We start from the raw sequence: 24,095 nt of genomic DNA, 5'->3' as shown, positions 1-24,095 counted from the left end.
CCAAGCCTATTTCCCCCCCTATTTGACAAAAATCATAGGATAAATGCCTTCCTTCATAGGATTGCTGTTAATATGAGTGAAATAATGACTACCTTTTGAGTTTTAGTGGCAGAAATGAGCTCCCCTTTAAAGCAGGCTTTGGGGAAGGGGCAGGTCTCCATCCACATTTACAAGTGGGGAGGCTGTAAATGTGGACGGAGGTTTCCAACCTCAAAAAATTGCTCATGCATACAGAACAGCACACATGTACTGGTACATTCCACTCCAGACAACGTCAGTATTTCCAAAGAGCTTTTGTACCTCTGAATCATGCTGGGGGAGAGGACATAGATTTTGCTCAAGGGCCAGATGTGTTCCATTTCATTGGGTGTATTTTTCCTATGCTAAGACACAGAAGCATGTTCAAACATTCAAGCCAAAATGTCATTTGTGCTGTGAACTTACAGCAACAGCTTGGAGACTTCCAAAGTCTATGCCACCACAAGGAGCTCTTCCCTTCATACTACAACAAAAGCTCCTGGATAATATCCCTAACGTTTCTGCTGCTCTAAGGATCCTTCTCACACTTCAAGCATCAGTGGCAAGTGGTGAACACGGTGTCTCAAAGCTCAAACCTATACAAACTTGACTACACTCAACAATGACTAGCTGGCTTGGCAGCTGTTATATCAGTTGAACATGCCCAAGCAGGGGCACTTGACCCAAAGGAACTGGTGACAAAATTTGTAAAGGAAAAGGTACACAAAATGAAATTTTGACGTGCCTGATGAAATCAAAACGATATCATTTTTTTGTGTGCCAAATCATTCCGAACAAACTTTTGCATTTGAGAAAGAGAATCAAAGGTGGTTGTACTACTTATTCTTGCAATTAATAATAAGAAATTTAGCAGTTTCACGTTTAGAGCTTGTCTTTTTTCCCCTACAAGACATCTGTTTTTCAGCACTGAAGTTTGCTTTTTTTTGCGGGGGTGCAAGTAATTAGCTCGCCTAGGGTGCAAAACAGCCTGGCGCCGGCACTGCCTAAATACTGCTGGGCAGAATGTCGAATTTGAGTGTGCGCCCCAGAGCTCCGGAGCATACGAAACCATTACGAAGACGAAGGCTATTGCCTTTACCTTCCGATGCCTGCGGCCCTGCTGCTCTGCATCCACGTGAAGCGTGGGGAGGGGCTCTTCTCTTCCCGCACCCCCCTCCTTGCTAGAGATAAGGCGTGTCTCTTCCTGGGACCCCCCACCCTCCTCCTGTCCATAAATAGCCAAGCCCCAGGAGGCGCGCAGACCAGAGCAGCCACAGAGCCACCGACTGCAGCCAGCTCTGCCAGCGGCGTCACAGCATGTACACCAGCAGAATGGAGGTTCCCAGGAGGGGGCGATCCTTCGACTCCATGAACACCAGCTTCGGCGAGAATCAGCTCAACAACGTGGTAGGCAACCTCTCCTCTTTGGCCATCCTCAACGAGGTAGGTGTGCGCAGCAGGAGAGGCGCTTCTTGACTTTCATTCCACTTCTTTTAGATTCCTTCCTGATCCAGGAGATCTCCCGTGGTTGGTCTACTATATGGTCATGCAGAGAGAGCCACGGTGACATTTGTTTTTTTGCTTTTGATGAGTTTGTGTCTGTTTGAAAAAGAATCGTCTAGTAGTCAGATCACAGCTGCATTTTAAAGTATATGAACGATGATATTTTAGGATATTGTACCGCAAAAAGTTTTTGAGCTGCTGGGAGAACATCGTTCGTGTGTGGCTTTGTATTATAAAGATAGTAAAAGTACATCAAGTACTTTGGGACTTAAAACCTCCACAAGAAATGACACCTTCTTTTCAGAAGTGGAAGAGTCCTCTGGTGGGTCGACAGGAAACCTTCCTCACAATGTTGCATAATATATTCAAATTCGCTCCAACTTATGGAAAATGATAGGTATATGTTATTGCTCAGTGCATATTCTGCAGCAAATTCAGCCAGCTGTGCGGTTCTGTTCGCCCTGCTCTCCCCCACTGGCTGTCCCAGTAACAAGTGATGCAATTCCACACTGAAAGGGGCATTTTACAGCATCGCTTGTTTAAACACCCTCAGACAGGTCAGCTATCAGATCTAAGCAGCTGCACACAGGGAGACTTTGTGGAGAATGAAGAGCAAGTGCTCCTCTCTTGCTGGGACTGGCATCTATCACAATGGCTAAAAAGCACACAGTCCTTCAAATGACTAGATGAGGATTAAGCTGGGCAAGTTTCTGTTTCAGCTCTGCAATTTGAAAACTCGCTGCCCAATTGTCCTACCACAATTGATAATATAATCTGGATAAATTTGGGGCATTAATCTAATTAAGGGCACCAGTATCTCAGGAAGGCACTGTAGCCATGTAACTGAGAAAAGGTGGGCACCCATTCTTATTCTGAATAGCCCTGTGGAAAGTCAACTGTGTAGACCGATCCTTGCAGACATGTGGGAATAAGAGATTCGCTGTCTGTGTGTACTTTGGGGTGTCCACCTTGTCCCCTTGCCCATCTGGTGTACAAGAGGTCATGACATACTGAGGAATATCTCAGTATGAGAAATACCCTGAATATTTGCATGGTAGTGCAGATGGACACCCTTTCATCAGAGAGTGTTACAAAGGGACCTGCAGACTGAGCGTGATGTTGCACTCAGATTCCATCCAATGTCTTACTTGCATCTTATTTATCTTCCTCTTTGCCAATGCTCATTTCCCTATCCTAGACCTCTTTCGGCTAGCTCCTGTCTTTAGTAAGTGCTAAATGACATACAAGTGCCTTTGAACTTCTGCATCCTGTCTACAAAAAATAGGGAGATGCATGAGCAAGGCATGTGTGCTATGCTCATCACCTGATGTTACCCTTCAGCATATGACGATGAAGATGCTATTTCTGTAGGCTGCACTTTTGGGGGACTCACATCGCTTGCAGCCACTGATAGACCAGTCCTCAGCATTAACAAGGAAACTTTTAAAAAGTGATTGACACTGGTGGCCATTGTGGCTTCTAGTGACAAGATGTTCTGTACATGAGCCGTGTGTTTTGTGACGGAGTCCTTCATTTGGCTTACCATCTTTAATCCACTGCCTACCAATGATGACGTGAAAGTTTGTTTGTTTTGCATGCAGGTGTGAATAACCTCTCCCTTTCTAATCTCCCGACTTCGCTAATCATATTATAATATAAGCCCATCATCTAAGTCATCTGAGTTAACCTTCCCAATGGTTTAAGTCTGTCTTCATAAGGATGATCTCACTTTCCTGATAATTCCCCTTGGCTATGTTTTGCTATCTAGTCAGCTTTCCTATATCGTCACTGTTGTACCCAATCCTGCTACCCCATCTAAGGTATTCGAGATACCAGGTCAAATAAATATATATTATATTGGTCAGCAACTAGCTTCCCCAGAGGGCTAGTTGGAGACAGGAGTGAATGGTGGAAGAACAGCCCCTCAGCCCCTCTAGAGGTGCCTGCCAGCAAGTTATTTTACTACAAATGTCACTTTCCCTACCCTACATTTGCTGGTGCCAGACAGCTGATTTATAGGAACCAGATTTGGCCCACAGGCCTCCAGTTGCTGCCACTGAATTTAGTATAGTTGTACCCCATCACTCCAGTCATTCAAAGCAGGCGTTTAAAAACCACCCATGTAATATAGAGCTTTGCAAACTATAAGAGCCATATTTATAGCCACCAACAGCTAGTGGTCGATGAGTACTTGGCAAACTGAGGCTGCTGCAGTGCCCTGGGGGTCTTGCAAGAGACAGCGCCGGGAAAACTAGCTTAGAAGGTAAGAGGAGATTTACCTCTGCTGAACCTGCCATTGATGTCAGCAGTTTGAAGATCTTCTTCTTGAGATCTGGAGCAGATTAGGGAAGAGGCGAGTCTACAGAAGCAAACTAAGCCTGTTCTTGCAATGAGAGTTTTCTGTAGATAGCTTTGTTGGAACCAGTCAACCCTATGCTGGCTGGCTGTCAAGATAGGCAAACCCAAGAGCAGGGTTCAAACTCCACTTGGTCATGAAGCTCACAGGGTGACCTTGGGCTAGTAACTGCCTCTTAGCCTAACCTACCTCACAGTTTTGTTGTGGGGATTAAATGAGGAGGGGGGAAACCATGTTTTCTCTTTAGAGAAAAAGGTGGGATTTAAATGCAACAAATAAATAAACAATAAATTTAACCCTAAGTGGAGGTTTGCTACTGATTTTAGACCCAAGTAGGTTGTATGAAACATGATACGAACAGGGTTGTTTCAAAATTATAAAAACTAATCCATATTGACTACTTCCTTCCTTCCTGAGCATAAAGCCACACTTTTCTGGATCTACCCAGAGCTAGCTAAGCATTTATCGAGCAGCGTCAGACAAAAAGGTCGTAAAAGCCATTGTAAAAAGTTAAAATCATTAGTAGGATCGGAATCACACAGAGTTTAATGGTGAATTTTGGACACAATGGAGAAGTAAAAGATTTGGATTATTATAAAAGATGCAGGAGGAAATGATTAACAATGGGACCCACAAAGGGGAGGAGGGAAGTTCAGGAGAGTCTCTGGAATCCCGTTTCTATTTTGCATGTTGGATTTGGGACTGTAAAGTTTTAATCTGAAAAATCAAATAAATAAATTTATATATCTATATTAAATATATATATATATCAAGGAGCATCAGATGTCCTGAAAAAGAGTCACATTCAGCTCTTGTTCAGGAAGAGAACACCTATAAGCAGATTCTCTGCCACCTGAAAAAAGTTTAATAGGAGACTTAAGAATGTTTTCATCCATGTGACAGTTACAGATAGGTAGCCGTGTTGGTCTGCCATAGTCAAAATAAAAAAAATCCTTCCAGTAGCACCTTAAAGACCAACTAAGTTAGTTCTTGGTATGAGCTTTCGTGTGCATGCACACTTCTTCAGATACACTGAAACAGAAGTTGCCAGATCCTTCTATATAGTGAGAAGGTGGGGAGGGGTATTACTCAGAAGGGTGGTGGGAATGGGTGATTGGCAGATAGCTGAGATGAGCCTGTTGACGATCTCAAAGATCTCAAAGTAGCTGTTTTACTACAAAGGAATTTCAGAAATAAACTGGAAAGAGAAGCTGCTGAATTGCAACTCATTACCAAACTTAAAACCATGGAGAGACCTGGTCTGAACAGAGACATTGGATTCTTATCTCATTATACATGACTAAGCCATTTTTCACCTTCTCACCCCTTGCCTTTTCCTGTAAGACCTATTGCAGTCATTAAGAGTCGTCAACAGAGTCGTGTGCATGCACACGAAAGCTCATACCAAGAACTAACTTAGTTGGTCTTTAAGGTCTACTGGAAGGAATTTTTTTATTTCATCCATGTGAGGCTTAGATCTAATTTTTGCTTGGAGCATAAACTTTTATGGATTTCTACCACAATAAAGCTGCCATGAGACTCTTCCTTGTGACATCTTATCTGTGGAAGGGCAGTTTGGAAATCTAATGAATTAGTGGTGTAGGTGCAGCAGGAACAAAGGGACCTGTTTAGTTCTTTTTCAAGAGTATTAGGCTTGGTGTAAAGTTGTGCCACCAAAAGTGGATGTGGCTTGCAGTAGATTCTTAGAAAACGTCATTGTCACTCAGGACCGCTTTAGTAGGGTGCATAAGAAGATCCCTGTTTGGATCAGACTAATTTAGTCCTGCATCCTGTTCTCACAGAAGCCCACAGGATGTCTGTGGGAAGTTTGGCACAGTGGTTCATCCCACCTCATAGATGCCTTTCAGCAACTCCACATTCAAAACACCCACATTTCTGTGCAAAGAGAATCCGATTTCTGCATGTTGAACCAACTGCATGCCTCAAGCAAACTTGGATAGCTTTTATTTCTTAGTTTAATTTCTAATGCTGCTAAAAGTTAGCTTGTCATAGAAAGAGATTACAATGACGGGACGGAGGGAGGGAGGAAGGATAAGTGTGGACGGAAGAAATGCTTTAAGATTGGTGATTGGGAGGAAGGATGACAAAGATGCAGAGCTGAATACGGCATTTAAATTTTGCCTACTGAATCCTGGAGGTCCACTGTGGGCTGCTTCTCTGGCTTTGGGGCCTTCAGATGTTTCCAAGCTCATTTCTGAAACAATGAGTAAGAAATCTTCTTTCATTTTATTGTTATTTTTAAGATCAGTATTTAAAGATGTCCATTTCTAGGGAAGAACTTAGACGTGACATTTCTCAATGGAGGTAATGGAATACACATAGCATTGTAATGTAACTTGGAAGGTCAGGTGTGCTAATGTGAGAAGGAGTTGCACTGTGGGAACTAGTCCTTAGTGATATTTATAATAATAATAATAATAATAATAATAATAATAATAATAATAATAATACCCTGCCCATCTGGCTGGGCTTCCCCAGCCACCCTGGGCAGCTCCCAACAGAATATTAAAATCATGATAAAACATCAAACATCAAACATTAAAAACTTCCCTAAACAGGACTGTCTTCAGATATCTTCTAAAAGTCAGATAGTTGTTTATTTCCTTGACATCTGATGGGAGGGCATTCCACAGTGCGGGCGCCACTACCGAGAAGGCCCTCTGCCTGGTTTCCTGTAACTTCACTTCTCACAGTGAGGGAACTGCCAGAAGGCCCTCGGCGCTGGACCTCAGTGTCCGGCCTGGACCATGGGGGTGGAGACACAGGTATACTGGGTATTTAATGCAGGTTAAGATATTCAGCTTGCCACCTCTTCTCTCTCTCTTCATATAATTCCTTCCCAGGTATGGAATTGCTTTGAGGTGCAAAACTTGTGGTTCTCCAGATGTCATGGGACTACAACCCCCATCACCACTGATTATTGGCCAAACTGGCTGGGACTGATGGGAGTTGGAGTCCAGCAACACCTGGAGGGCTGCAGGTCCCCCATCATTGGTTCAAGGTACATAAACCTTGTGTTTATTTCAACTATTAGATGTGCTCATGAAACACAAGTCTTTCCTTCAGGGCATACAGGGGCGAAGTGATTTAGGAGATGGTGGTCTTCTACTTGCCTCTATGAGTGTTTGTGGCCTGCACAGTCTGTATGTAGGGCTGGCTTTCCACTCCCGGCAGGGGTGGGAGGATGTCTGTCGGCTAGCTTGGGAGAAGGGTATTTTCTATTTTATCGGCCACTTCCTGTGCTTCCAGCTCTTCACTACAGCACTGAAACCACAGCGGCCGGAGGCTGCTATGCAGACTTGTTAGTATAGTTGAAACAAAGCGATAGCTAGGGTTGCCGAATGACTGGGCAGGGAAAAAACAGCACAGCCTGCCTTTGAAAGTAGCTTGCTCTGTAGAACTCAACAGATGAAGCTCTTCTCAGCATGGATATAAGCTTTTATCACCTGCTAAGAAGGCCAGCCCATCTCATTTTGATTCCTGGGGTGCAACAGCAAATGGTGTCCTCTCATCCCACCATGTTAAAGGACTAGCCAAGGCCAGCCATGCAATTCTTTAGCACCTGAGGCAGAAAATCACACAAGCGCCTTTTCTCCTCCCTGGCAGTTAAAATATAACATCAGTACATTAAATAAAGAATTTACTGCCCTTTCATGGCACCCCGTTCTGCAGCCTAAGGGAGACAACTTTGAACCTAAAAAAATAGGTTTGTTTTGAAACTTTGACTTAACTCTTAACTCTGCTTGCCATCTGCATCATTTTTAGATCCACAAGTCCAACTACACAATGAATGATGACAACAAAGAGAATGAAGACAATGCATCTGAAAGGGGGAGAGCTGCCGTCATTTTTTCTTTAAAAAATGAAGTTGGAGGGCTTGTGAAAGCCCTAAAGCTCTTTCAGGTAAGCAGTCCAGTCCCTGTTCTGTACAGCTGGTACAGAGTAAAGATAGCAACAACCTCTGTAATGGCATGATGAGTTTTGCTGCTGTATTAAGATTTTAGATTTTATAAACAAACAAATGCTAAACCTAAAATAGTATGATCATACAACTGTGCGCTCCAAATCGAGGACGAGATGAAATCCCAGAATATGATCTGAAGGACTGAACCTCAAGGGTATTGGAGAAGAATTATTTGTTTGTTTTGCGTTTCAGACACCTCTGAAAATTTGTAACGTACTCCGGACAGATTTGCACATTATATGGAAGTGCTGATTCCACATTTCAAGGGTCCCAAGGGGGCAAGTTGTAGGTTCCCTCCTCCCTGGGAGAGATGCTTTAACTGTTATTCCAAGTGTCCCTTCCAGTAGCACCTTAAAGACCAACTAAGTTAGTTCTTGGTATGAGCTTTTGTGTGCATGCAAGAAGTGTGCATGCACACGAAAGCTCATACCAAGAAGTAACTTAGTTGGTCTTTAAGGCGCTACTGGAAGGAATTTTTTTATTTTGACTATGGCAGACCAACACGGCTACCTATCTGTAACTGGATCCAAGTGTCCCTGTAACTCACTATTACACATGATGTGTAAAGAAGGCATTAGATCGGTCACTTTTGTGGCATCTTCTTACTAAATAGTGCACTGCTTATCAGTATATGACTGAATTTAATGTTGAAGTCAATCAACCACTTCTCTGGGGGAAAGAAAGGAAACTGTGCCTATGCACTTTCTAGAGGAGGGGTGAGACCAGGGGCAAATGTAGCCCTCCAGGTCTTTCTGTAGTCTGCATCCCTCACTGGCCTTGTTCTGTGCCCTCCTGAAGTACACATGGGCAACTGTGGATTTAAGCCAGGAGTGGGTGCTTCAGTTCTCCTACTCTGGTACACAAAAGGGAAGGAGATATGATTGGTGCCCTGCACAAGCTTGAGGCTAATGCAGGCATCCCCAACCTTCGACCCTCCAGATGTTTTGGACTACAATTTCCATCATCCCTGACCACTGGTCCTGTTATCTAGGGATCATGGGAGATGTAGGTGAAAACATCTGGAGGGTCGCAGGTTGGGGATGCCTGGGCATACATTCTCTTACTTTACTCTTTGCCTTTATATGTGAATTATCATGCTGAAAATGAGAAGTATTATCATAAGGTTATTCACTATGGCAGGGAGTGTATTCAAAGTGTAGATTATTTTGTGTTAATTACTATGTTTGATGAACTATATCAGAGGAAGGGGCGACTAGCAGAGATTTTGGTCCTCGGGTGCTACTGACCAACGAAAAAAATTGTCTTTCTTATCCATCAGGAAAAACATGTGAACCTGGTGCACATAGAATCTCGAAAATCCAGGAGACGAAATTCAGAGTTTGAGATCTTTGTAGATTGTGACAGTAACAGGGAACAGCTTGAGGAGATCTTCCATCTCTTGAAATCCCATGCCAATGTGGTATCTGTGAACCAGACAGACAATTTCCTCGTACAGGAAGATGGTAAGGAAGAAAATAAGAATGATTTATTAGAAGTGCACGCCCTTTGAAAGGTGTGATCACGTGCCAGTGTTTGTGGTGCTAGATTTTAAAAACAATGTCTTTTTTTTATTTAGAGAGGCTTCTCCTTTTTCTTTTATTTTCATCTAATGCACTTTCAGAGGATGGTTTACAACAGTTTAAAACAGATTTCCTTCTACTATGGGAGGTTTAAAAAGAAAGATACATATATTGGTTGGATATGGCAATGCTGGGCAAAGTGTACCTGTGTTTAGGAAGGGAGCAGCATGATTTTAAATATAAATTCCTCTGAATCCATCTCATAAGGCTGTGATCCCATGAAAAATTAGACATGCCCAATTTGTCACAGATACCTCTAATTTGGCATAAGATTGGGCTTCCCCATGAGGTTAGGAGTTTCAACCTAAGTGCATGGAGCTTGATTCACAACTAGGGTCCATTTGATCACCATAGGAGGAATTTGATGGCACACTAAGGCAATCATTCCATCAGGGCAATTATTTTGGCTTTCCAGAGGGAATAATCCCCCCCCCCACATGCTGTTATGTTATGGGGGTTCTCCCGAAATTCCCTCCTGAGCCAATGTTGAAGGCGCAAGGGGAAGAGAGACAGAAAGCACAAGTGGAAGTCCTTGCGCATTAGCTAATCCTGCTCTATATTTAGAAATGAAGTTTACCCTATCACAAATTTTCTATTGGTTTCAAATGTTTTTTGCCTGCGTCCTGTAGCCGGTGCATTCCCTTACTTGCTTGAGCCATCATACTAATGGGGATTCAAGAAGTTCCTTAGAAGTCAGATATGATTTGATGAATGGGGTTTTCAGGAACAGAGGACCCTGTCTTAGGAAAAGGGAGCTGGGCCACAGGAGCTGTAGGTCCGTTCTGTGACCTATGCAATTCTGAATACTATTTCACTTGGTTTTTGTCTCCAGCACTTGTAGCAGTACAAATGGCCATAATGCAGTAGAACAATATCCATTTCTCAATACAGGGCCTGCAAAATTATGTAGTGAGCAAACCAAGGATATCTGCCTCTTTTTCCTGGGTCTCCCCCAATATGTGGGGTGTCTGGTTATTTGGGTTTACATTCAGAACTTGTGACTATGGTTTGTTCTCCTTTAAAACCTTTTCGTTTTTGAACTACAACTCCCTGAGGATTGGCCATGCCGGCAGGGACTGATGGGAATTGGAGTCCAACAGCACCTGGAGGGGCACAGTTTCCACAGTCTTGAGATTCAAAGCCTTTTACTGTAAGCAACACCTGAGCCTCCCCCTTTTTGCCTTATTTGGCAGCAGAGGGTTGAAGGTGTGAGAGCAACAGCTAAGCTGAATCCCTGATGCAAGCACTAAGAGCTGAACTTATTTTCTTCCCCTGTTTTTAGTATCGTTGTTCCTTTTGCTATATCTACCACAGGAGGAAGTGCCCAATGTTGTGTGAAGGTCAGATAGGAAGATGTTCTCTTCTCCTCTTGACATTAATTCCTCAGAAACTAGATTTCATTTTCTAGCTGTCATAGCTGGCCATAAGAACAGTTTCCTTTTTGTAGCAAGCTTAATTTTATTAATAGCTATGTGGGTTTTATTCATTCCGTAGAATTTTATTAATAGCTATATGGGTTTTATTCATTCCATAGATATGGAAAATATCCCCTGGTTCCCTAAGAAGATCTCGGATTTGGATAAATGTGCAAATCGTGTTCTAATGTATGGTTCTGATCTGGATGCAGACCATCCAGTGAGTAGATTCATATTTCTCTCACATTATTTCTGTTGCCTTTAACGAACTCCTCAAAACACTTACTTTGAATATCTGGATATCTGATACTTTAGACTTGTATTCCAATATCAGAGTTTGATACACATTAAACATACTAACATGTCAAACATGATAATACTGAGCTATAATTGTACAACCTGAATTTGACAGTATGTGATTCAATCCCATCTGAAAACAGCAATAGTCAAGAAGCATGCAGAATGAAGAAAATTTTCCCTCAATTTCGGGGGGGGGGGTTAGGAGTAGAAACATGTTAATCACAAAGACTGACTTGGGCTTAATTTTTTTGTTTCACTTTTAGGGTTTCAAAGACAATGTTTATCGCAAGAGACGGAAGTATTTTGCAGACCTGGCTATGAACTACAGACAGTATGTGTCAATCTTTGTTAAATGCTCTTGCTAAAGATGGGGCAGGAACCTTTCAGAGTCAGGGACAAAGACCTGGAGACTTGCGTATTGGTAATCTGACTGACAAATGTGGAGGTTGAGAATATATTATGGGTCACAGAGTATGCCAGTCAGCCAGTTTTGCTTAGCTCCTTTGCCAATCCAAGCTAGAGGTCAGCACAGCAAAATAAAGCTTTCCTCCAAAATCATTGCTTTGACCCTACAAGACCAGGCAAAACCAGTTTATGTTGTTATAATTGGCCAATCCAAATTCCCAAGCAATGATGCACAGAGCTGAAGGTAACACTAGGACTCTGAAGTGTTATTTGAAAACAAATGTTTCATTTCTGACAAACGTTTCTGAAAGTCAACCCTTGATTCTGCTTTCTCGTCGTAGTGGCGACCCAATTCCAAAAGTTGAATTCACCGAGGAGGAGATCAGGACTTGGGGCACAGTATTCCGAGAACTGCATAAGCTCTACCCAACCCATGCTTGCAGAGAATATCTTAAAAACCTGCCTTTGCTAGCCAAGTACTGTGGGTACAGAGAAGACAACATACCCCAGCTGGAAGATGTGTCACGTTTTCTAAAAGGTAATGCGCAGGTGTCTATCTGACCAGATGTTTTTGCTGAGGCAATGCTACCATTTTAATAGGACAGACATAGCCAACGTGGTGCTCTACAAATGTTGTTGGACTACAACTCCCATTAGCCCCAGCCTGCACCACCAGTGGTCAGGGGTCATGGGAGTTGCAGTCAAATATATTTTTCTTGTCTCCCTCTGCAATATGGCTTTGATGAAGAACAAGATGCTAGAGATCTCCATGTGTTTGAACTGCTGCAACATGGGTGTTTGGTGAGGGGACTTGGCTGGACGTTTATCTTCTAAATTTGCCACCATCTTGGTTTTTGCAGAGCGCACTGGATTTACTATCCGCCCAGTTGCTGGATACCTCTCGCCCAGAGATTTCTTGGCAGGTTTAGCCTTCAGAGTGTTCCACTGCACTCAGTATGTTCGACATAGTTCTGACCCGCTTTACACACCAGAACCGTAAGCAGCTATTTTTTTATCCTCATTCCAAATAACATGTACATTTATACTTATTCCAGGAAAGTGTACTCATTTTGAAAGCTTGGTGTCAATCAATGAAATCCTTCTCCTGTCTACTCAGAAGTAAGTCCCACTGAGCTCAGTGGGGCTCACTCCTAAGTAACTGGGCATAGAATTGCAGCCTAAAGCTAGACTTTATGACCATTTTACAAATCAACACAGAGTAATGCTCTCCTTTTCAAACATATGGATCAAATCTGGTTTATGTTAGCTCTCGTAAGTTGGAGGTGGGGGCCAGGGAACGGTGTTGAGAGCAGAGAACTTGTAACTGAGGGCTGTCAAACATATTTAACACAAGCCCAGCTCGCACAATGTGAATTACTTCCACTTATTTTAGTACAACTGAAGAATCAAAATAAGTTTAGGATTTCTTTTCTCTGAGATCCTTAATTTAAGAACCTAGGATCTTAGCCATTTCATCTCCATGCAGCATATTGAATTAAATAAGACTGAGTGCCTACAGACCAATTAACTCATCTATATTTTGGACTTACTAAGCCTATCTTAGCACTCTCATCTTCATTATCATGCACATTTTGCTACTCCGTGAGCTTGACCAGCCTAATAATCCTACCTTCTGCACCTATTGCCATCCCCACAACTCCAATTCACATACATTACACAATTTGCAATAATGTAGGCACTCCTTGGGAAGGCCCATTTCATGTCATCTTTCTCCTCATTTTTTGTCAAGAAGTAGTAGTTCAAACTGGGCATGCAGGCTTCTAACGTAGAGTACCCATGCCACTTCAGTAAATAAGTAATGATTACATTGGCAGCCACCTCCTTCCTCTCAGGAGCTCAAGCTGGGGGTATGAAGTTTTCCCCTTCCCCATTTTGTCCTCACAACAATCTTGTGTAGTAGGTAAGGCCTGGCAGATTGTGACTGGCCGAAGATCAGTCGAGTTTCATAACTGAGTGGGTTATGAACTGAACTGAACCCTGATCTCCCAGATCCTAGTCTGACACTCTTAACCACTGCACCAAATTGGCTATGTCCATGTGTCCACCGCAGAGAAGAGATTGTCAGGCTGAGTATGCATGTGTGTTGGCCCCATGTAAAATCCCCCACTCTCTGTGCTCTTGTAATTACACATGCCTACCAAGTTTCTAAACCACTTTGTGTACCTGGCATATAGCTCATGTGCGCTTATGCCCCACCAAGCGTGCTGATCTCTCTGTTGTGCTATGGGATACTTGGAGGTTTTCCTCCTCAATTGTTATATATTTTTGGCAGTTATTACCTAATTATATTAGATGAGCTTGCTTTTACACATCAACTGTAAGGGACAAACTACTTGGATCAACATTAGCCTGCTTTTCCTGTTTTCCAGTGATACCTGCCATGAGCTTTTGGGCCATGTACCTCTTCTCGCTGAACCTAGTTTTGCCCAATTCTCTCAGGAAATTGGCTTGGCTTCCCTTGGGGCATCTGATGAAGCTGTTCAAAAGCTGGCAACTGTAAGTAAAGGATACGGGCCGCTCTGTGCAACATGTCCCTCATTTCCATGGATACTAAACGGCCTCGGTCCTGTATACCTGAAGGAGCGTCTCCACCCCCATCGTTCAGCCCGGACACTGAGATCCAGCGCCGAGGGCCTTCTGGCGGTTCCCTCATTGTGAGAAGTGAGGCTACAGGGAACCAGACAGAGGGCCTTCTCGGTAGTGGCGCCCGCCCTGTGGAACGCCCTCCCATCAGATAAATAATTACCTGACATTCAGAAGACATCTTAAGGCAGCCCTGTTCAGGGATGTTTTTAATATGTAACGCTGTACTGTTTTTAACACTGATTGGGAGCCGCCCAGAGTGGCTGAGGAAACCCAGCCAGATGGGTGGGGTATAAATAATAAATTATTATTATTATTATTATTATTATTATTATTATTATTATTATTATTATTGTTGTTGTTATTATTACTACTACTACTACTACTACTACTACTACTACCACCTGAGTGATTCCATCTTGTGTGTGCCACCATGGAAGAGGCCCTTTCTGTAGTTGCCACCTCACTCAGTGAAGATACCCAGAGGAGGGCCTCTAACTCACCCCTTTTTTTCTCATGGCCAAATTAGAGAACCTGTCTTCACACTGAACAGTGTTGAAATTATATTCCATTTCCCAGCTATACAAAGGGCCTTGGCTCCTGAGTGCCATCATTTCTTGGGGATGAACTGAGGGTTTAGGGTTTTCTGAATCCAAAGTCTGGGTTGTTTTAAATTGCTATTAATGGATGATGGTGCAAGTCAGGGGTATAAGGGATTCCACATTAAAGGAAAAATAACATTCATGCCTACTCTTCGTCGAGGAAAGGGAGCATGAAAACACTTGTTGCTTGAGTTTTATCAAGTTGCATCTCTGTCAAAGGCTCACTGTGTTGCCTTCCTTTTTCCTCAGTGCTACTTCTTCACAGTAGAGTTTGGCTTATGTAAGCAAGAAGGCCGGCTAAGAGCCTATGGAGCCGGTTTACTCTCTTCTATCAGTGAACTGAAGGTAAGCCTTAAAAGTCTCTTCCAACTACAGTCAATGGGTCTTCAGAGCAAATTGTTCAAAAACCTTCTACATTCAGGGAATTCTTTTCACATTAACCTGTCTGCCAAGATGGTCAAATTATTGACTTGAACTGACTGGTCAGAACATAACTTGCCAGTCTTAAGAAACAAACAAAGCACTCGTCACAGGTTTCCAGTCAGTTTGCAGACACACTGTAAGGTGATAGGTTTTGGTCTAGGCCCTAGAGAGTACTATACAGCTTAGGACCAGGGTCTCTGAAGGACACACTGCTTTCATGTATATCTGTCAGTTCTGTAACATTTTCCTGAGAACATAAATTCATGACACCTTTGAGGTCCCAAATATATGCAAAACCCAATCTTTGTCATTTTGTTCCATCTGACCACCAGCATGCCCTGTCTGGAAATGCCAGAGTCAAGCCCTTTGACCCCAGTGTTACCTGCAAGCAAGAATGCATGATTACAACGTTCCAAGAAGTTTACTTTATTTCAGAAAGCTTTGAAGATGCAAAAGAAAAGATGAGGTAATTTTGCTAAGAACACCTGGGAGATTGAAAGGTGTCTTTATTTATCCACCTTTGTGGGGGAGGGCTCACACACCTTAGTTATTATTCTCCACCACTACCCCTTTGCGGTCGAGAGCTTGGCTAAACAGTTCTGTGTGGTGGCTAAGAGACCCAAGGTTCAGCCATGAATCTGAAAGTGTCCCAATTAAGTTTTACCTCTGTGGAGACTTGCTAGGTGGTCTTAAACAAGCCACTCTCTCTCAAACCCCACTCTGCCTCCCTGTCCCCAACATTGCAGTAAAATAATACATTTCCATGCTGTTATAAGAATTATAAGATGATGTACGTCAAGAACTTAAAAACAGCATATGGTGCTGTTGTGTCACATCGAGGCTTGTGTGAAGCAGGTTTAAGACCAGGCAGTTCCATTATCTTATCCCAGTTCATTTGCTAGTTTCCCTCCTCTTTCCTGAGCTGTTGTCCCTGGATCTGACCATTCTCAGCATCACATCTGACAGCACTTTTTCCTTGGAGTATCATTTCTGATGAGTTAATGCAATTCTCTTTTTGGTTTTTATGAACCAGTTATAGTGGTACTTGAGATATTGTAGCACACACATACAAGGAATGGTCCTTGGTTGCCAGCTACATTGAGAAGGTGTAAGTGGGCTTTCATTGGAAATTTACTCCCCCTTTTCTTCCATCTGAACAGAGAGTTTGCAAAGACAATCAGGCGCCCCTTTGGAGTGAATTACAACCCATATACACAAAGCATTCAGATCCTGAAAGACACAAGGAGCATTGCTATTGTGGTGAATGAGCTACGCCATGAACTGGACATTGTCAGTGATGCCCTGACCAAGATGGGCAAGCAGCTGGGAATCTAACCTCCTCAGTGATCATCAACCATTCCACACTTGGCACCTATGGATTGTGTCCCATTTTAGACATGGAAATACTCTTTGTGTGCTTTACTGCCCTGTGATCTTTGGATGAAGGGTGGTATACTCAATAAATGAATGAATGAATGAATGAATGAATGAATAAATAAATAAATAAATAAAGTAGGGTGCCATTTTCCTAAAACCAAAGGCTGAATCACAGGGAAATACTTTGTTTTTGAAACATGCCCCCCAGAAACATTCATACCAATATTTGCATACTATATCCCCCTTTCTCTTTTATGGCTCACCCACATACTCAGCAAGTTGGAAGGATTGCAGATGCAACTTACTTGTGGACATAGGAATAGTTACAATGAAATAGGCAAGTGGTTCCATGTAGTCCAATGAGGGCTAATTCTAGCTGCTACTGAAGAATGGATAGAACTAGAAACCAAGATCTAATGAGGACCTATTGCCACCCAGTCCAGGGATGACTCCATCTCCCATCATCCCTGACCCTTGGCTATTCTTCTGGGGCTGATGGGGGCTAGAGTCCATCAACACCTGGAGGCCCACAGCTTCCCCATCCCTGCCTCCAACCAGGTATCCAAGCCATCATGTTTCAAGAAGGATTCAATAGTTATTTCAGTTGAAGGATGAAGACTATAATTTGATGCACACCTGCGTAGGAATAAATCCAAACGAATACAGGGGGGTTTATTTCTTGAGTTGCTCTGCATGTGCCCTTTCTCATATTAGGTTTCCCAATATACTTGCATCTGGATACACTTTTACTTGAAGAACAGGGATCTCCTGCAGGAAGCTGTATAAGTGTCGTTTCATCCCATTATATCCGCATTTGGCTCCGGTGAGCACCATCCAGCATGGCCAATGGCCAAGGATGAGGGAAGCTGCAATCCAGCAACATTTGGGGGGCACCAGGCTAGTTACCCCTGCTCTAGAGACTACACAGTGATGAATTTATAGCAAAATGAATAGCAAAATGAGCACAAATTAGGAGAAACCAGCTTTGAAGAGTATTTTAGGCCTTATGCTTCCTATAGCCCGCTCCAACCTACACCTCAAAAGCCCCGTGTTTTTGTACTATGTGAAGGGGTAGATGGTGGAGTAGTTGCAGAACGATGGGAGGGACAATGACTTGCTACAGAAGAATCTGCTCATTGCTCCAATTTGTTCTCAAGATGTCAGGAGACAGAGGCTCATTGGAATTACTTCTGAACTGGATATGCCTTCATATTTAGATAAACCTTACTTTTGTCTTAACTTAAAATTGGTTTTTAGAAATCTGAAACTTAAAAAAATCATTGCAGTTGAAACAACTGGAAGTAACGGATTAGATTTTCTGGGCTTCTACAAAGAGTAGCATTTCTCGAAATAAACTGGATTATGCCATGTCTGTGCTTTTTTAGTAGACATTTTTGGGTCTGTGTTATGTTTGTAATGCAAGAGAAAACATTGTACTGTTAAATGAGTATTTGCACCTTAAACTCTAAGACTTGGATTAAAAAAATCATCTTTGAAGCCGGTTGTAGTTTTGCAATTGACCTTGATGGATCCAAGAATTCACTTAAAATCTGAGTAGATATATTTTCAGGATACTTAAATATTTATATTCAATTTTTAGGATGTGTAAACTTTGTCATCTGTGTTAGTAATTTCAGTGAATTTACTGTGGTGCTAGAACTGTTAAGTAGCCAGAGTGCTTAGCTAAATGATATTTCTCCCCATTTTTTTTCTATTTTCAAATTAAAAAATGAACTTCAAGCAACACACTGCTTTGTGTTATTTGTTAGTTGGGGCCTGGAAAAATCTTGAAGCTGGGTGGCAGTAAAATTTTGAGTGGGATAATGTTGTTATAACACTACCCTAATCTCTGAGCAGTGTGAGATTGCAGGGGTGCCAGGAGCTAACGCAGGGTTTGTGTTTCCTTCAGAATGAGGTACATAGATGTGTAGTCTTTATGAGATATGGTTTATTTACACAAATATACAACATGAGCCTAGATGGAGGGGTTCACAGCATTAACACCCTAAGAGGGCATTGGTTCCCCCATAGCTGCATCCTTGGATTCAAACAGAAATCAAACATCACTTTTGACTCTCTCACTTCCCAGCTTGCAGCTTTTCTTCCTGCTTCTAACTTCTAGCTCACACCACACAACTCTCAACTCTGGCCTTTGACTTTTTAACTATCAGTGATTTGAGGGAGGGGCCCCACTCATTTGCTGTCTGGCACAGACCCACTTCCTTTGTTCCCTTAATGAGCCATCATCTCACCACAAAGTCAAGTCTGGTTATTTCGGAAATTTGAATCCTTGATTAGATTTTAATGCTTGCTGGGTTCAGAAATTACCTCTTCATGCTTTAACCGGTCCCAAGTTTACTAGATATATTTGACTGTAATTTCCCACAATGTGTTTTTGTATGCACATGTTTTACGCAAATTTCAGTACAGTAGTGCTTCTCTAGTGGAAGGGAGTTCCTCTGAAGGTGGTGGACTCTCCTTCCCTGAGAGCTTTTTCAACAGAGGTCGGATGGTCATCTGCCAGGGATTCTTCAGTTGTGATTCCTTCATTGCAGGGGGTTGGGCTAGATGATCCTTGAAGGACCCTCCCAATTCTACCATTCTGTGATTCCCGCCCCCCCAAGTAAGAACAGGGAAGGCTGGGCGTAGATAACAGGCAAGACCCAACACTCCAAACCCAACAACTCTCCCCACTGCTAGCCACTGAGCAGATGCAGAGAGAGCAGGGCAAGCCAAAAAGGTGCGCGGTATTTCCGCTTCCACTAATCAGAGCCCGACTACAAAGGTGCGGGGAAACGCCGACCACGCCCACATCTGATGTCAGTGCGGGCGGCCTGAGGCGAGATCCATGGCTGCTTCCGGGAGTGGCTCCTCCTCTTTTGCGACGTTATGGACGCCGTGCGCGAGGAGCCGACCCAGGCGCTGTTCGCTTGGGTAAGTTCCTGCGTCGGTGCCCGGAAAAGGGCGGAAGCGGTCGTCCTACGGGCATATGCGGCGGGCGGGCGGGCGGGCGGGCGGGGCGGGGGGGGGGGTAGGAAGAACGGAGCGAGGCCGCCCTTTGCTCCTTACTGCTGGTCGGGTGGGATGATGATGCGTTGGTCCTCTGCAAATAAGTTTCACGGGCTCCGGCGGCGCTGCTCTGAGCCCGAATCGAGCTGTTGACATGGTTTCCCCACACACATCGCACCAGCCTCCCTCTCCGCTTCCACCGCCCCTGACGGATGTTATTGGCAAACCCCCGTCTCTGAAAGGACCCGTCGAAATATGCAAGGCGCTAGTCGGATTTGCTGTTTGGTACCCACCCTCCCACTTTAATAAAACTAAAATAGGAGCAGGCTCTGTGACTCAGGGTGACAGGCAGCAAACCAACAAGCGAAGCTCCATCATGGCTTCAGCTCTCTGCCGTTTTAGGCGCATATGCAGTGCCGCATTTACGTATAAGCTGAACAAGCTGGATGTACATTTCCAAAATATAAGATTAAAAACAATAAAATAAAACCTACATACAGCAACAGTGTTTTGTGTTGTGTAGGTTCCTATGATGTAAGTAATGGGCCCCACCTGCTAGCCTGCTCCCTAAAATATCACTGGTTTTAAATACCTATTGTGTCTATAAATTACCAGATAGCATATATTCAACACAACAAACAGCAACAATTTGTTGTTGACAAAGGACAACGGGACATATAAAGGGCCTCTTTACCTTCAATAGCTTAGGGCCTCATCAAACCTAAATGTAGCCCTGTGCATATGGCATGCCAGATTCTCTCACTTGGAAGAGCTAAACCTGTTGTTGAGTCACGCTGTTTCGAAAGGCATAAGCTTCTGCTTGCAGGGAAGACAGCAGAGCCCATTGTTCACAAGCGTGAACTAGGAACTTTGTTTATGTTTTAAATCCACTTTAGACACCCCTCAAGCACCAAGAAGGACACACCTGCTGAGAGGAGGACCTTTCAGATGACTCAAGTGAATCTTGGATCCCCATAAGGTGTTTAAGCCAATGCTGCTCCCTGTTGCCCAGGGATGGAAGTGTCTTCTGATTTTCATGGCCCTCCCATCCTGGTTCGTTTGCCCATGGCTTGTGGGGAGTGATTAAAATGTTTTCTAGGCCTTGGTGTCTGTCCATCCGCCACAGTAGAGGCCATTTTTATTTGCCCTTAGAACTTCGAGGTATAAACAGCAGCATGTCTCTGGGGGTGTGAGTCCCCTAACCCTAGCTAATATCCATGCATTGTGGAGAATGGAGCTTCTAAGTCATCCGAGATGGATTTATGGATAAATTCTCCAATTTAATAATTAAGCACGGCTGTCTGTCCCTGCCCACTTGTTGTAGTTGTTAGGCGAGTATTCCAATAAGATCTGACCACCATTTCACATCCTAATCTACAGGGTTGCTGTTAAAATAAATTAGTGAAGGGGAAGACCGTGTGCCACCTTGATCTTGTCAGACAGATGAAATATAAATAGATGGCAATGTGCATTACATCACTTAAAAATGTGGCTAGCCAGCCTTGTGTTTCAGGGTCCTCCTCATTCTGCTGAATTGGTGTATGCCCTAAAGTCTTGTCCCAATGCCATTACTATAAGTAATGCATGTGACATGCCTAGGTATAATTCTGGTGGAGCTGAGGAAACTGAATTGAAATGGTAAAGAGTTTTGAGCATTGCCTCCTTAGCTTTAACTTCATGTTTGCACACATGCCACAGCTGTCCAATAAGGCTAAATATTACAGGATATAATGCTTTCTATTCTACTCTTTGAGCAGCTAGTCTGTTTCAGAGAGCATAAATATTTCTCAATGTGCAAAAAAAGCCAGGATTATAACCACATGTCAAAGCAAGCTGTTAAGACTTGTAGTTCTTATTAAACAGTTTTTCTGTATCAGATATGAAACTTTGCAGACAGGCTTAAATCAGCTTTAAAAAAAAAAGTTGGCCCTGAAGACATATGCAAAACCTGAGATGGCTGGGATGTGCATATGTTTTCCCCACTTCCAAATTATATCTCATTAGCAGCATTTATATGACTTCAGAAATACTTCTTAGGATGACATATGGAAATGCCCCAAGGTGGCCAAGATTTGTCTTGCTGGATAACACATAATGACATTTCATTGTAAAAGTCATGGATGGATGTTGTAAAATATATGTGTATTGGATCCTGAAATTATTTTTCAGAAGTACCTTTCAATGAAATTGATGTGACTTGCTTCCAAGTAACAGCCAGATCGAACAGATGCCTGCCAGTTTTATGCTTCCAACTTGGGGGGGGGGGTAGTTGAATATGAAATGCACATATACTTAGCCATTCAAAAGTGCCATTGGCAAGAATCTTAAAAGATAGAGCTCGTCTCCCAGGGGAGAAAGCCCAAAGGCTAGTGGTTCTAATGAGATTTATGTTACAATAAGGTCTAGACTGATTTTCACCATTGACTTCCTGAGTCCAGGAGACTGTAAAATCCTCAGCTGCAAAGGACAGAAGTGTACAGGACTGCTGTAAAAAAAAAAAAAATCTTTCTGATGCTACACTTGTGCTGATTATGTCAAATCCTTTGCAAGATAGTGCAACAGTTAGAATTGCTTCAGGCAAGTCTCCTTCCATGTATAATTTCAATTAATTACTTTTTCATCCTTATTGATTTTTTTTAATAAAAAGAGTGTTTGGGTCTCAGTACTTCCACTGCTCATACCATTAAACTTTAAGGATTTCCTTTCAATGCAACAACATGCAGACCAGAATCTGCATGATGTGGAGAGAGTAGATAGGGAGATTTTTCCTCCTTCTCTCATACTAGAACTCGAGGCCATCTAATGAAGCTGAATGTTAGAAGATTCAGGACAGACAAAATGAAGTATTTTATCATGCAGTACATATGGAATTCATCCCCACAGGTTGTAGCAATGATCACCAACCTGGATGGCTTTAAAAGATGTTTGGACAAAGCTATCATGCCATCATGGCTATGCTCTACCTCTACTGTCGGGGACAGGATGCTTCCATACCAATTGCTGGGAATCAGGAGTGTGGAGACTGCTGCTGTCCTCAGGTCCTGCTTCTGGGCTTCCTATACGAAACTGGTTGGCCCCTGTGAGAAGAGGATGCTGGGCTAGATAGGCCTTTGTTCTGACTCAGCAGGGCTTTTCTTATGTCCTTAGGGAGCAAACAGCTATGGACAACTGGGTCTTGGTCATAAAGAAGATGTACTCCTGCCCCAGGCCCTTAAAGAATTGCCCTGCAGTCAGAAGAACATCACAAGTATTACTGGAGGAGGAGGACATTCTGTAATTGTTACTGGTAAGAAACTGGCATTTCTGTTTCCTGCCCATAGCATATTTGCAAGACTTAATTTTTTAACTCTCTTGTTGCTACCCATATACGACTTCATGGTTGCTTAAATTTCTCTTTCCATCTTTCTTTAAAATGAGGTGATGAAATGCTCTTTGTGTCATCAAATGGTGGATAAGGTTTTTGGATTTTTGCTGCTTTGCTGTTCTTCATCATTTCTTTTGTGTGCGTGTGTGTGGAGGGTGCTGATGAGCTACTCAGTGACTCAAATAATGGTAATGAGCTAATTTAGGACAAATCTGCATGAGACTTATTTTGGGATCAGATGTGCCCATGCAGCACGTACAGTCCTCCACATTTTGCATGTGCTGGGGCTGCATCTGTGATGGTCTCCTAGCTGTTCAGCACGGAGCCTGTGCTGTTTAAGTTGTAAAGTGAAAGGCCCCAGTTGAAGCCTTGGAGACGTAACTGTAGCGTTCAGTGTTGTTTCCCAATGTGATTCATTTTATCTTTGGACTGCCTAGTGTCGGGATGAGGGACCTGTGCCCCTCCAGATGCTGTTGGACTCCTATAAGCTCCATTCGCCATGTGAACGGATGGTGTGACTTGGAGCCCGACAACATCTGGAGCATCACAGGTTCCCCATCACTAGCCTAGTGCTTCAGTCATTTCTGGAGTACAGTTCTTTAAATGAGAAAGAGAGGACTGTGCATTGTTAGTATGAACACTCCCTCGAGTTTTCTGGACAAATAACAATTATTGGGTCTTAAAGTGCCAGTGAATATTGGGTCAAAATATGCATATGTTTTTATTTTGCATATGTTCCTGATAGTATTTGTTCATTTTGCAGACACTGGAGAACTCTTTTTATGTGGCCAAAATAAAGATGGGCAGTTGGGACTTGGTCATACTGAAGATGTGGAACATTTTACATTATGCCTTTCTCTGTCTGGTTGTCCTGTTGTACAAGTTGCCTGTGGCTGGGATTTTACCATCATACTTACAGGTAAATCTAGCAACTAGGCGGAAACAAGTGTTACATGATGTGAAAGCTCCAAGCTTTATCCGGGTCTCCATAACTGTTCAAAAGCTTTACAGTGAGCTATATGTAAAATCACAAGGCTATAAATTGTTGACTTTTTGGAAATGGAAGACTGTGCATTCAGTCGAGTGCTGCTGTAGCATAATGGTTAAGAAAAGGAGCTGTTAGCCAAGACAGTTAGCCTTGACCTTGCACTTGC

The 24,095-nt window shown here is 43.0% G+C and overlaps 2 protein-coding genes across 8 annotated transcripts in view; both read left to right on the top strand.

Annotated features, from left to right (window-relative positions):
* Positions 1-1,096: 1,096 nt before the first annotated feature.
* On the top strand, positions 1,097-18,312 carry TPH1 (tryptophan hydroxylase 1). 2 transcript variants are annotated; one of them, XM_083487273.1, is made up of 11 exons: positions 1,097-1,461; positions 7,664-7,801; positions 9,142-9,325; positions 10,977-11,077; positions 11,421-11,488; positions 11,904-12,100; positions 12,423-12,558; positions 13,953-14,079; positions 15,018-15,113; positions 15,524-15,657; positions 16,352-18,312. In XM_083487273.1, the coding sequence occupies exons 1-11, from the start codon at positions 1,336-1,338 to the stop codon at positions 16,524-16,526; spliced, it is 1,482 nt and encodes a 493-aa protein (XP_083343399.1). In that variant the 5' UTR covers positions 1,097-1,335; the 3' UTR covers positions 16,527-18,312. The 2 variants fall into 2 exon arrangements, with proteins under 2 accessions (XP_083343399.1, XP_083343398.1); XM_083487272.1 differs by having other exon boundaries at positions 1,275-1,425.
* Positions 18,313-19,397: 1,085 nt separating this feature from the next.
* SERGEF (secretion regulating guanine nucleotide exchange factor) overlaps positions 19,398-24,095 on the top strand; it is a 103,953-nt gene continuing 99,255 nt past the window's right edge. For 5 of the 6 annotated variants that reach the window (XM_083489398.1, XM_083489397.1, XM_083489400.1 and 2 more), the window contains exons 1-3: positions 19,398-19,502; positions 22,725-22,863; positions 23,705-23,860. In XM_083489398.1, the coding sequence (XP_083345524.1) occupies positions 19,458-19,502; positions 22,725-22,863; positions 23,705-23,860 (340 nt within the window). In that variant the 5' untranslated portion in view covers positions 19,398-19,457. Of the gene's footprint in view, positions 19,503-19,602; positions 19,863-22,724; positions 22,864-23,704; positions 23,861-24,095 lie in introns of those variants that run through there. The other variant, XM_083489401.1, reaches the window with a different exon arrangement.

This window comes from Podarcis liolepis, assembly GCF_965112155.1.
Source record: "Podarcis liolepis genome assembly, chromosome: 1".
In the NCBI taxonomy this organism is placed as follows: domain Eukaryota; kingdom Metazoa; phylum Chordata; class Lepidosauria; order Squamata; family Lacertidae; genus Podarcis; species Podarcis liolepis.
The sequence above is the reverse complement of the archived record's forward strand: the minus strand, read 5'-3'. Positions and strand labels throughout refer to the sequence as shown.

Bases quoted from the DNA above. Each gene is read 5' to 3' on its own strand.
- TPH1 (XM_083487273.1), top strand. From the start codon at position 1,336: ATGTACACCAGCAGAATGGAGGTTCCCAGGAGGGGGCGATCCTTCGAC. The intron at 9,326-10,976 runs GTAAGGAAGAAA...TTCATTCCATAG, and splicing joins TTTCCTCGTACAGGAAGATG to ATATGGAAAATATCCCCTGG. The intron at 14,080-15,017 runs GTAAGTAAAGGA...CTTTTTCCTCAG, and splicing joins CTGTTCAAAAGCTGGCAACT to TGCTACTTCTTCACAGTAGA.